General features: G+C 33.4%; 1 protein-coding gene across 1 annotated transcript in view; it reads right to left on the reverse strand.

Moving 5' to 3' along the window:
• The window catches only part of RYR2 (ryanodine receptor 2), a 6,224,161-nt gene that overhangs the window by 1,320,030 nt on the left and 4,889,202 nt on the right, over nucleotides 1-14,929 (reverse strand). The window contains exon 82 of the mRNA XM_044059048.1: nucleotides 7,174-7,250. Coding sequence (XP_043914983.1) covers nucleotides 7,174-7,250 — 77 coding nt within the window. The remainder of the gene's footprint in view (nucleotides 1-7,173; nucleotides 7,251-14,929) is intronic.

Here is a 14,929-nt window from a genome sequence, read left to right on the forward strand (position 1 = left end):
GTGGTGGTCTAGTGGTTTGCTGGATTTGAGAGATGGAGTTTTACAGCTTTGCACTGTTTCGTGTTGGCTTTTTTCCCCTCTGTTGCCTTTTTGTTTTATCTGCTTTGTGTTTCTTGGTCCTGCTGCAAGATAGTCTGTGGCTTACAAAAAAAAAAAAAAAAAGGGGAAGAAGAAAGTAGCTGCAAAAGTTTTCCCTTCTTGGTCTCATGCATCCGTACTGCTGAATGACTCTGCCGCCTGTTTGTACTGACACTGCCTCAACAGAAAGCAAGAAAAAAAGTGTTGTTTCCATGAAGCTATTTGCGGTCTGAACTTTGTGATGAGAACTCTCGCAGAGCTGGATAATAGCTTGATTAGATGATCTCTAATGCCATCTACAGGTCAAATGAATGAACTGCAGCTAAGTAACCAGTATAATATAATTGTTATATTAAAGCATTTATGAAAGTATATAAGCAGAGCATTTTTGATACATTATGTTTCTACATTTTTTTATTTATAATTCTATTTAATGTAATTTAAGCCTCTTTTGATTAGTACAACAAACATAAGGCATATATACTAACACCATTAAAGTATTTATGAAAGAAGAAAGGAAAAAGAAAGGAAATTAATATATACAAAGCTTTTATGACACCTAAGCAGAAGTTAATATTCTTTTACAAGACACAAAAATCAGAAATAAAAAATAATTCTATTACAGGTAGAAAATAAATAAATAATGACTGAAACATAATATATTCTATATGTCTATAGTTTGCTACATACAGTATAGTCTCAGATGAAGATGTTTACCATATAAACTAGTATTTTGATATAGCTGACAAATCTAGGAGTTCTTTCAGATTACTAAAGGTCTTAAAGATACATGGAGATGGGGAAATAATGTTGTTAGATATTGGCACAATACATAAAGAGACGAAATTAGTCTACTTATTGATTATTATAACAGTCCATTACATATAAATTAGTTATGATTTTTGCATTATTATATAATTCATGTCTGGTATTTATGATATGTTGAATTCATATGATAAAAGTTAAAATGAAACAATTACATTTGATTTACTTTAATTTGTTTCTTGAACTGGTACATACAATTCTAATGGATGTTTGTGAAATTATGCAACAACATATATATTTAGACAGGGAAGAGATGATCGTTGTTGCTAGCCTGATGGTCAATTTGGGTGACAGATGTCACTCAAATGAGGAGTTTTTAACTCCGGGGGTGGGGTTTGGAAGAGTCTATGTTATTAATAAATGTTATAAGTTTCTGTAAATAGTTATTATGACGTCCACCAAATCTTACAAAATTGATTTTGATGTAAACACATTTCATTGGATAAATGTTTTTCATGTTTTATGTGTAAATTATAATTGTATTCCTAATAGTCAATTTCTATTCACTTATAAAAAATGGGAAAAAAGGAGTGTTGTTCAACAACAGATATTCAGAACATCAACGTTTCATGACATCATTAAGGTGTATATCATTAAACATCAATGGATTAAATAATCCTAATAAGAGATGATCTTTGAAAAAATATCTTAAATTGCATAATACTCAGTTAATATTTCTCCAAGAAACTCATTTACTAACTGAAGATGTCACAAAATTAGAATCAAAATCTTACAAACTTTTGATTAGCTTAGAACATACACAAAAAAAGGGAGGTGGCCATACTATGGAAAATACATTACCTATGTCTAAAATAATTGACACTTACAAAGACAACAAGGGGATGTTATCCAGTTATTATCGAATTTAATGAGAATTTTTTGACATTAATAAATATGTATTGGATTCCTGGCATTGGACCTACAACAGTGAAACAACATAGAGAACATATAGTTCAGTTTTCTAAGGGTAGTATTATTCTTGCTGGGGATTTTAACTGTATTTCTGACATAAAAGATTCTAGTACCAGTGGTAAAAGGAAAATTCCAACTATAGCTAATTTATTGAATGAATTCTCAGATTCATACATGATGAAAGATATTAATAACTTTTCTGACCCTAAGTCACTGTTCTATACATTCTACTCACATAAGCATAATTCATATTCAAGAATAGATAGGGTATTAATTTCCAATAACTTAAATGATTTCTTATCTAACTCAAAAGTGATTTCTTGTTCCCTTTCAGACCATAATTCCATAACATTTGATTTTATACTAAACTCCACATTTAATGTTCAAATTAAAAGGATACCAGCCTATATAATTAAACTCAAAGATTTTATTGATTTCTTCACTACAGATGTACAAAATGTTATTGACCTTAGTAGTACACAGGGAACTTCAGAAATATATATTTGGGATGCTCTAAAAGCCTACCTATATGGTAAAATTATTGATTGGTATAAAAAGAAAAGAATTTCATGGGATAAAGACCTTCAAGATATACAAAGTTTGATACTTTAAGGCTTGATACTTCAAAGAATCCAGATAAGAAAGACAGAATGAATGAAATAAATACCTTAACCAATAAATACATGGAAATTTTAAACCATAAAGTTATGATAAATCTTGAAAAATGCAAACTTATAACTTTTTCTATAAATCCTAGATCCATGAATATACTAGCTAACAAAACTAAAATATTAAATAAACTTCACCTATTAAAGAAATCTATTCTCCAGCTAAAGAATGGTATCTGATTTACCAAATATATTAAGAGAGTTTAGAGAACTTTTTTTAAAGTAAACCAACCCAATGATAACATTAATAGTACAATCTTTTATACATAATAATATAAAGAACAGACTATCTGAAGCACACATAAAATTAATAGATAAACAAATATCTTTTAAAGAAGTAAAAGATCAAATAACCAAACTTAAGCAAAATAAAGCTCCTGGTAATGATGATATCATTTCTGAAATCTATAAGGTTTTGCCTGCTAAAGCATTAACTCTACTACATACAGTATTCAATATAGCTCAAAATAACATTATACCTCCCTCTTGGAATACACATTTATTTCCCCCATACTAAAGTCTAATAAAGATCCTGTAAAATGTGCTTCATATAGGCCCATTTCATTATTAAATACAGACTATAAAATGTTCATGTCTATTTATGCTGGTAGACTTAAATTTTTTTTACCATCCCTGCTAGATATGGATCAAACAGGTTTTATAATTAATAGAACTTCTTATGATAACATCAAAACAATAACTTTAATTGAATCAGTAAAAGCCTTAAAGAATAATTTGATTCTTGTTAGTTTAGATATTAACTGTGCCTTCAACTCAGTTAATTGGAATTATCTTTTTTATCTTACTGAAGGACTTAAACTTTTCTAATATTTTTATTAACCTCATAACTCAATTATATAATGAAATCAAGCCTACATAAAAATCGGTACAAGTATATCCGAGAACATACCCATTGTAAAAGGAACCAGACAAGGTTGCCCTTTATCCACTTTTATTCACATTAATTATGGAACCTTGGGCTAGCCTAATAAGGGATAACAATAATGTACAAGGATATAGGTTAAATTGTAATGAAACATCACAAATCCAAATGTTTGCTGATGATGTATTAATCACTCTTGGTGGTATTAACCCTACCTTACAAGAATTGTTTAAAAATATGGATATATATTCAAAAAAGTTCTGGTCTTAATTTTAATAATTCTAAAACACAGATTCTTCTAATTGGTTTCAAAAGTTATAATATACAAGACCAATATAAAAAATATATACCTCAGTCCCAACAAATAACATATTTAGATATAATTATAGCAACCAATATTAAAGACATCTTACACCTACATTATAGTAAAAGTATGACTACCATATAGACTCTAATTAGTAATTGGAACAAGATATTATTTACAATGGATGAAAACCCTTTCCATTATAAAGATGAACTTACTTCAAAAGATATTATACATAATATAATCTATTTCTATTCCCCCTTCAGGCTCTTTTATAAAAAAAATTAACACACTGATTAAGATTTTTTTATGGCATCCAATAAAGCCTAGAATTGCATTGTCCTATCATATGTACAACTGGGAAAATGGAGGTATATCTTTACCAAATCTAGAAATTTATTCAATTTCATCAGTTATTAAAATAATTGTTTATCTAATAGATGGAGAGTATTTTGCAAACTGGAAGGAAATTATGTTAAATTTATCCCAAAATACCAAAAATGAAAATAATAAGCATCTACCACAGTTAATAAATAATTCATTTATATGGAATACGAGAGAGTATTTTTCCAATTATTCCATTCAATGCTTAAATCTACTCATATAACTTTAATTCTATGGGCCTTTAAAACTTTATATTTAGGTTTAGAATCTTTGAAAATTGGCTCTTCCTCATCTTCCCTATTGCCTATACACAAGGTACAATTCTATCTTCAGATCATTTTAAAATGTTATTTAAACAAAAACAATTGATGTTTTGGCATCAAATATTAAATAAAATTGAGGCAAAATCTATTAATGCTCTTATAGATGAATATAACCTTAACTTTCTATTTTGGTCAGATTTGCAAGAGTTTAGAAAATATATTCTAGATAAGCTAATTTTAATCCCTTCAAATGCTAAAAAATCACTACCCAAACCTATCCACTATTTGATTTTATACACTTATAATTCTTTACCAGTTAAAATAGTATATCATATATTTATAAAGCAATTAAACAAGATCTAGATGTATATTCAGATAACTATTGGAATTCATTTGCAGCAATCAATAGTTTTATTCCCTCAGAAAAAGACAAAGTTCATTTCCTTCAGTCAGCCAGCAAAACCACTTCCTCCATTAAATGGAGAATCTTCACATGGAGATTTTTACATAAATCTTTCATTATACCTCAGAAAATGAGTAAGATAACAAAACAAGATGTTGTTTGCTGGAGATGTAATGCAGTAACAAATGCTGATTGGAATCATATATTTTATGACTGTGTATTATTAAAGAAATTTTGGGAGGAAGTTAACAGTTTTTGACAGGCAATTTTTTACAGACAATGTTATGCTTACAAAATCACTTGGATTATTCAATACACCTGTCCCAGACTGTATAAATAAAAACACATATTCTTTACTCTGGTTTATGCTTTCCATTGCCAGGAAAGTAATTACAAGAAATTGGAATTTCTCATCAGTTCCCTCATTTAAAGAGTTTAAAGGTCTTCTTTTAGAAATATCTAAGTTAGAAATGTTAACTATCAAATCTAAATCTACAAGGAATACAAAATTATATTACAAATGGGAAAACGTACATGAATTATTGGTTAAAGAACTGGATACATGATTAATGCAGTAATCTTTTCTTTTTCATTAAATCTTGTATTCTATGTTTTCATTTTCTTCTGCCAAACTAAAATGAATTGATCCTGTTATTCGATATACAGTGAACATCATTGTACATAGTTTACTGTGCTATTATAGTTATTGTATTATTTTTTTCTTTTTTAAACATTGTATTTTAAAAATTTTACTTATTCAATTTCTTTCAAAAGATCTGTTCATTATATTAATGTTTTCAATAAAGCTGTTTTAAAAAAAAGTATATTTGTTTTATGTGCTCTGTCATCTTATTTATCTCTGCTCTGTTTTACTGCTGTAATATCAGTAGTTCTATAGGTAGTGAAATATTTTTTGAGTGACTGAATTAATTGTTCCTCCTAAATTTGAGTTTTACAGGTGGCCAGCATACCTCTCAATTCAAAAATAATTGGGAGAGGCCAAAAATCAGGAACAATTTTTACATCTTACTGCAATTCCATTAAAGTCATTTAAAAGTTTATCAAACAACATGATTTGTATCAACATGCATTCCTGAAAAATGAATGCAATCCTTGGCATTTAACCAGAAAAATCAAACATTTTACAAGAAACGGAACAAAATATGAAGCAAAATCAGAGATATTCTGCAAAAAGGAACACCCAAGAGGTATGGTGGCCAGTGTTTTCATTTTATCACAGGTTTTCCCTACAGTTAGAACAAACTTTCTTTTCCTCTTTTGAAAGATGCCCAGAGGTACTGTTAACTTATGCACTGGAACATGAAAGAGGTGCATTAATGATGTTGACCCAAGCCTGTCCCATTAATTCAACATCTCAAGTGAATCTCATCATCATCTGCAGATTTTCAATATACAGTACTCTGGGCACCTATGTGAATTCAACTAAAGTAATTCACTTCAGGCCATCAAATAGTTTAGACACTACACCCTGACAGAAAAGCATTGATTAGATTAAGAAGTTTTTCACAAATGTCCTCACAATTTGCAACAATTCACTAGTGGTCAAAAGTTCCCTATCTTTACTTTGCACAGCTTGGATGAGGACCCTCCTTCTGAGACCTAGCACCAGGGTGGGGCCTGGTGACACTAGTCTAGGTAGGATCCTCTTAAAATCTGTTTGACTGCATTTGATTCTCTGGTTAAATCCTCCACTAAGGTGTCTTCTGTGCATAGACTTTGTATTATGCCTGTGTCAGTATCAGGTTTTCATGGATGCTCTGGTGTCCTTCCTCATCTTAGTGAAGTAAGAACATTCAAGGCATACTATGGGTCAAATGGTGTACTTCCAAATTATTCATAGTTGCACATACATGCAGTTGTGAATGAGTGTTTGGAGCATCCTGTTATGGACTGACATCCATTCCAGTTCCTGTTCTCCTGCAGTTCTGTGCAGGATGAAAGTGATATGGAAAAACAAATTAATGAATGAACATCTGTAGAATGACTGCTAAAGAATAAACTGATTTACTTCTGCTTCTTGTATACTGGGATATTAACACCAACGTGTTGGGATTATACTGTGATTTCCTTAAAAAAAGCTATGGCATAAATGATCACAGTTAAGTTAATAAGCTGATGATTCTGTTCTTTTTGTATGAATAGGTAGGCAAATATAACAATTCAGAATCAAGAGTTCTGTTCCTGATTTACTGTGTTAATTTACTCCGCTTTCATTTTGCTAAAAAACATTATCCAAAAATGATTCAATCTAGCAAGGTGTATATACAGAAGACAGTGGTAAATTATGTTTAAACCACCAAAAAGCCAAGGCAGAGTTCTTTAAACCACATACAAATGTGTTACAGTAAATGGCAGAAGACATTACATATCTAGCATTTACAATACCAGTGGCATTTTTAACAGTTCCATCCCTAAAAGCAACCAGTCCTTACCTGCAAGACTGCATGAGACCAGCAAGACTCTGAAAGAAGCCCACATCTTTTTTGTCTTTGAGGTAGTCAAGCATTTTCTGCCAAATTAAAAAAACATATTTCCAAATATTAAAACTCAGGTAGGAGTGTGTATTCCTTCCAACAATACCTTGCAAACAAATTAATTGGCTAGTATTCTATTAATTTGCTAGTACTAAAACACAGTACAATTAACACAACAAATCAAGAACTAACTATGTGTGTATAGTAATTATCTTAAGTTGTACAGATTATTTTGATGATGAGCAAAACACGTTTTTCAGGAAAAATGAGGCATGTTATTAATTTCTTTCTGTTCACCCTATGTGTATTTAAAGTGCAGCAGTCCTCTGTAAACATTGTTTGGAAGCACTGTATTTAAATATATTAGACATAGAAGCAACATTACATCTTTGAATACTAGACATTTTACATTATCATTAAAAATATACCATGTAAATAAGTTAAGAAATTAAAAAAAATCTGATATGCCTACCAATAATTATACCTTCCTTAATGCAAAGTAACATTATTTTTATACAATATACAGACTTATGAGGCTGATACTTCCACATATTTCATATTTAAAAATGAAAAAAGTAGATTTCTGTAGAAAATTGTATTTATATCCTGGCTCTTTGGTACAGAGTTATGGAACCAACACTGAAATGTAGGCATTTGGCATTCAGATATTGTCCCTCAATACTGGAGGAGCCAGGCTGCCAGGTGGGGATGTTGAGGAATGAAAGGGTGTATTTTGCTCAGCTCTCTTGAGAGGGGAGAAAAAGTTTGGGGGTGCTCAAAGAACACACAGGCAAGTTGCATTTCTCCAGTGGAGACTGGGGAAACCACTTCCCATGTTGGAAGAAAGGGAGCGTGGATGCTTTCTGGCAATGTTGCTAAGGAAGTGAGATATGTCCAATGAAGTCAGCCCATTGTGGGTCCTGATGGTAGTAACAAAGAGTGTCAAAAACGTGTATTTTATAACACGTATGCATCAAATACAGAGGTAAAAGAAATAAAACTTTTGATTATGAGATCTTGCAAGTATTTCAGGAAATAATGGAAATGGGAAGCAGCTGCTTTAAGTACAGAAAAAAATAGCATTTTGGTGGTGGATGATCATAATAGATTCAAACAAACAAAATCCAGTAACCTATTTCCTTCCTGAGCTTTCAATTAATCAGTAAACAGACATGAAATACTTGCAATCATTGAGAAATCACCTAGAAAAAAGTAAAGTTAATAAGGTTAAGACTAGGGAAATGTTCAGATAAGATCACTACCTGGGACTGAAAGAGTTTTTTCATGGTAGGTGTACAGTACTGTTGCAAGATGTGGGTGGTTATAACCTAGGATTTGCACCCAATTAAACCGAAGGACTAGTCTGTGTATGACTAAAGTATAGGATGTGAAAGAATGACATATTTCTATTGCAGTAGTAATGACAGGGATGGTGGTTTTACACAACTAACTTAGCATGGCTCCACCATGAAGATATTTCAGTAATTATACCTATCAAATGCCATGTACAGGATAGCACAGTGGTGCAGGAGTTAGCACTCCTACCTTACAACATCTACTTCTCTAGTTTATTTCCTGTCTATGATACCTGCTATAGCTTTCAAATCCTCTCTCTGTCTCCATGTACTTTTTGGGATGCTCTGTTTCCTCTCACTTCCTAAAGACATTTTGTTTGTAAACAAATCAGTGATCCCCTAAACATCCTGAAGTTGTGTGTTTGTGTGTGTGTCCTGTAATCGGCTGGTATCAGTTACCACAATAGGTTGCAGCACCCTCCCAACTCTGAATAGAATAAAGTAGTAACTGCGGTGGTGGTGGTAACTGCAGTGGTGGTGCTGCGGTAGTGTTGTCACCTCACAGTAAGACGTTGTCCTGTTCGATTCTCAGCTAATGCGTCTTCTGTGTGGAGACATGCGTGAATGGGCGTACCTTCGTTGAAGGTTGTGTGTCAGGACTGGCAACTTGGTATGTAAAAATCTACTGCCAATCATTAGCGGACTGGAGTTCTGTTGTGGTGACCCCTAACTGGGAAAAGCCGAAAGATACAACAAGTTATTGAAGAATTTAAGAATGACTGAAAAGAGCATACATGAAAGGGAAAAGAAAAGGCTCTATATTAAAGATGGTTAGGCTTCTTTTATTGTTATATCATTTTCTATCTAATAACTTTTATAGCTTACAGCATGAACTAGTGTTCATTATATGCATTTGAGCTAACAAAATCCTACTTACAGCCAGAAGGCATATGTCATATAGTAATTCAATCAATTTATGAATAAGCCTAAAGAAACAGTTACAAGACAAGAACCCGTCTGAATGGACTAATGTCTCATTTTCCAGAATGTACATGATAAAATATGAACCATGCAAACTGTACAGTATGCATTAGGTTTAACAGAATATGGCACTTTGCCTTAAATGTGTTACATCAAAATAATCACATTAAAGAGCTAGAAAATTAAGTAAGTTGACTGTGCATGCTGTATAACCAATTAGGCCCCAAACTGTCCCAAGAGTTTTTTTATTTAATGAAAATTACATTTTATTAAGTCCCTGCACTGGATGGGGAGATATGAAGATTTGCACCCACCAAAAGGTACTGATTTTCATTTTGGCGGCACCTGGACAGAAATGCTACTAACATCAGCAAATCAGGTGCTGACAAGAAATGACCAAAAACCACAAAATATTTTGGCATCAGATTAAGAAAAAAAGCATGTAATAAATTTAATTCTTAAAATCATCCTATAGCTTCCCTGTTTCTTCATTCTCCTCATTAGATATTTAATAGTTTTGCTAAATATTATGCAACAATTCATTCAGCACAAATGGAATGCAAAAAGATATGACCAAAAGACAAAATTCTTGCATATATATATATATATATATATATATATATATATATATATATATATATATTACAAGTACTGGCATTAATGCCCTTCTAGCCTGCCAATATATCAAAACAGTTGTTCCCATAATAAGCGTTCATATAAACTAGTGCTTGCTTTAATGTAATTTGGTAGTCTGTTCAATCCATCAGTTGATCTCTCAGAGAACCAATCTGTACACATCCCATTCCAATAGAATATTCTGCATAGGTTGCCTGATGACTCTCTACAACTTTTTGATAACCCCAAACATTCAGGCAAGCATTCAATAAATCTGAAAGATTTCTTCACTCCATCAACAATGTTACTGGCTCATGCAGATGGGAAAATATAATACTTTAAACTTGACTCCTTTGGGTAAATTCTTGGCTCTTACAGCTTTCAAAATAAACTATATAAGCATTCCCATGAGTTTATTTTTCCATAACTGATAAGCACAACAAAAATATAATAACTGGGGAACGGGTGCTATCCTCATGGAAAGAAGGTCAGATGCTATTAATTAATTTTATCCGTCTATATTTTTCTAAATTTGTTTCATTTCTAAACACTGACTACATATGTTTAGTCAGACCTGTAGCTACTTATTTCTGTGCCAATTCCTGACCAGGCACCACCCCCTCAACTTTTAACTTGAGGAGTCAAAAAAGAGGTCCTTCCATACTTGAGGACTAAACTTTAAAACAGGTATACTTAAAGACAGACAAAAATATTCTTCCATCTTGACCAAAATTGTACTATCTGCATTCTTTACTGAATGTTGCTAATGCCCTATCGACTGATAAGCACCTCCTCATCACACACTCCTGACACCTTGATTGCAGGCAGCTGCCCCATCCAATCTATGCTTATGTTTTAAGAAATAAAAGCTAATGCAAATGTCTTTTGGTTAGAATATTTAACACACATTTACTTTCTATTGTATTTTTCCTAGCAGTCTAAATTAAACAGGAAGACAAAATTATTTAATAGCTGATTTCTCCAAGATAAAAGCTAAAGTAAACGTATTTAAGTAGCCCTTTCCTTGGATAACATTACATTTATCTTTATTCCACCACCTGTAGCTGACTTTTTTCAAAGTTTCCAGATGACTTAGAGCTTCTTTTTCTTCTTGCTTTTACTCCGTGTAGAATATCAGTGCAGTCCCTTAGGCAAGCAAGAATTCCGGATGGAACATCTGCTTTTAGCAATCATGTATTAATTAGCTCCTTCTGCTGACAGCATTTACAAATATTTGTTTAACCATGAGGAATACCTTAACATACTGCTTGATCTTTTAATTAAGAGTGTTTAATATCTGAATATAAAATACACAGCAAAAATAAAAATGACTTACACAACAAACATTTACATTTAATTAGAAAAAGCAACTTTAATAATTAAGTGGTGCAAATCCATTCTTCTTTGTGAGCGTCGGCAAATAAAATTTGTGCTAAAAATATAGCACAAAAAGAAAATGAATAGGGGTAGTTACTTTAAAAACATTAAATATACAGAAAAGAGTGTGCAGAATTTAAATTAGGGGTCTACCACCACTTTTATGTCTTCCTAAATATTCCTTTCCATTGCCCTATCTTTCACCTGTAACAGAATGTTAGCTTATGTCAGTAGATTTGTATGAGACAATAAGAGATTTGGAACTACCCAGACAAAAGCAGTTTCACAAAAATACACAGTGCTTGACATTCATTTATTATTTTACTTATTTCCTGGCAGCTGCACTAAGCAAAATATTTCACTAAAAAAAAAAAACCTACGGTACTTAATGTATTATCACAATCAGAGTTTCGTGGTTGTGGTAATACGCTTGTTGACCTGAAAAGGTAGTGTGGGAGTTAATGTTTTCTCTTATGTTATGTCTTTACTGGGTACAAGTTAGTTTGTCCTAAATTTCTTAGGGTAAACAAGTGTGAAAACTGAATTCCTGTAATGCGTGCTTTACAATTGGTTGGATTGCTGTCGTACTACAGAATAGAAAAACGTTGTGACCTGGAAATGCTTGTTTGGACTGCTATCGTAATGCAGAAAGGATTATTGTATGTGTTAGGATATTAGTTTCAAAAGTTAAAAAAACGGAGATCTGGAAATGTTTTTGGGAAATTGTTTATTTATTTTTCTTAAACTTTAAAACATACCTTAAAGCACTATAAAAACTATAATGTATGAAACTGTATGAACAGACTTCCAAAGTTAGTGGTAGTGTTATTACATGATGATGACAGGTGTGAAGATTGGGTGAAGATAGGTGAAGGCTACCAGCCTAGCCAGATAGAATTTTGGAGATAATGCTGTCATCTGTAAATATTAATGTAAACCACAGGTTTGTTGTCTTAAATGGTAAAAATAGTGTTACATATGGAACTGAAAAAAATGTAACAACAGTGCACTCTACTGACCAAGTAAATTTGTGTTGTGACCCTTTGATGTTAAAACTCTTGGAGTCAGTAAGTCTAGAGTGAGGCATCCTGCCTATTGTTTTAAGGCCAGAGTTAATGGCCAGAATTTGCATGCATAAATGTCCTTTATTGCTCTGGTTTCTGCCCAGAGGTGAAGAATGTAAATGTAGTTTCTGTTAGCCTGGGAACCCAGGAAAGTGTGAAGAATGATGTAATGTGAACCAGGAATGTGATTTTAAAAACAGAGAGAATCAGAGAGCATTAAGCATTTTTGTCTTGACCATCCAACTCACCAGCACTGTCTTGCTCTATATGCAAGTTTATCCTAGACTTGTGTTTTCTCTTAGAAATAGCTAGAAACTAGAAATATTAGATGAAGTGTTTTTCTGTGATGTCAGAACTGCACTACTGAATTATTTTAAGTATTTCCCTGCAATCTCTGACCTCCTGATTAGCACTCTGTAGTAAAAAGTATTGTCTTGTGTTTTGACTATTTGTTATTAAATATTTTTAAACCCTTTCAACTGTGGCTGTTTTTGTAGAGATAATTTAAGCTCTTTAGAGTACTTGCATGCCTTTGCTAAAATTGTACAAAGCCACTCCAATAGCTTTAGCCATGGGCTATACTACCAACTGGATAATAATATTACACAGTAATAATTGGACACCCTTTTAAGGGCCTTTGAGTAGCTGATAAATATTAGTGGGTGGTGGCAGCTGGTACTACTATATAGTCTGGGAAAAAGGGGCACAGCTGGAGAACCTGTGCCAGTCTTCCCCATGAGTGTCTGTGTGGTTGTATAAACTCTTCTCAAAGTGTGTGTGTGTGTGTGTGTGTGTGTGTGTGTGTGTGTGTGTGTGTGTGTGTGTGTGTGTGTGTGTGTGTGTGTGTGTGTGTGTGTGTGTGTGTGTGTGTGTCAGCTACTTGGTCAGGGACACGAAGCACTGGTTGGACAGAGAGGGTGCTGGAGGATTTAGCTTGCCCACTAGGCTAAGATCTGGACCTTAAAGCTGTGCCAGTGGGGAGTCTTATTGAGGACCTGGAGAGCAAGGGAGCGACCAGCCACTGATTGACTGTGATCTCTGTGTGCTCTTAAGGGAAATTGCACTTTACTGTGTGTATTTGTTATCATTTCCTTCTATATGAGATGCCCCTCACTGGTGTTAGTGATGAGGATTGAGGCTCCTTGATTGCTGGGCCAGGGCACAGGCATTACAACAGGTGGTACTGAGAAGTTGACAGTAGTGTCAGTAAATGGCATACCCTAACTGAAAGATTAATTTCTCAAATGGTACAGTGATATTCCTACCTAAACTAAGCGTTTTGTAAAAAAAAAAATATTGCCTGTGTCATTTGGTATGTATTACTGGTACCATTAACACATCGGGAAGAGTATTACTGCAACCACGAAAATCTGGTTGAGATAATACGTAAGTACCAAAACTACTTAATTCATTAATAAATTTGTTTTCTAAGCTCCCTGTCCTGGTGAAGAGTAGTGTCATAGCAAGATGAATATTTTAGACAATATTTCTCTATACCCAGAAACATTCTCTGATTCCTCCTACCTAATTCCATTGGATTCCCGAACAAGGAGAGAGATGTAATCCCAACAATGTGTTCTGCTCTGTCTAGGGCCCATCACCTTGTACAATGCCATGTGTAAAATGTCTGAGGTTTAAACTCACCGATTTCCATTCCATAACGTTTAACTTCCTGATTCAGACAGACACTGCTGGTATGGTTTCTATCTGCATGCTAACAGCTATTTGCTGTGTATGGGCTTTTCTGCAGTTGTGTGGCCATGGAGTTGGTATGTTTAAGTAAAAGGGTGGTGGGGGATGAAGGGGGGTTGCCACCCTGCAAAAAAATAACCCTTTTTAGTGGATTCAACAAGTTCCAGCTTTATGCAGTTTGTTTTGTCTGGCTGAAGCTGTATGCAGTTGTAACTCAAGGAAATACTGGTGAACCCTTGGGGCCATTTCCAAGTGAGATATGCCTAGTATATTTCCAATAAGAGGCAACTAGAGACATTCAACAAAGTACGCAAAACATCCCCCACCTCAGCTGATATCTATCTATACAGAAAAGCTCTGGTTATATTTCAAGATCATCCCACATTGCCAAGCTCTTCCTCCTTTGCAGACAGAGCACTGCAAAGGAACTTCATTTTTTTCCACTTGTACATCTTATTCGCTCATCCACTACCTAAAACTCATGATCATATTTGCAGATAGGGCCATAAATGAACTAGCAAACTGAGAGTTTCATCCTAGGATTCAGCTCTTGCTTCACCACCAGTCTGCTACCAATACCTAAAGTACTGCTGCCACTGCTTTCAGCCCATCAAAAGTCTTGAAATCCCCTCTACTTCCCTCATGAAACAAGACCTTAAGATATTTAAGCTCATCCTTATAATATAGATG

This window comes from Protopterus annectens, chromosome 1.part2 (assembly GCF_019279795.1).
Source record: "Protopterus annectens isolate FY-2018-M chromosome 1.part2, PAN1.0, whole genome shotgun sequence".
NCBI lineage: Eukaryota > Metazoa > Chordata > Ceratodontiformes > Protopteridae > Protopterus > Protopterus annectens.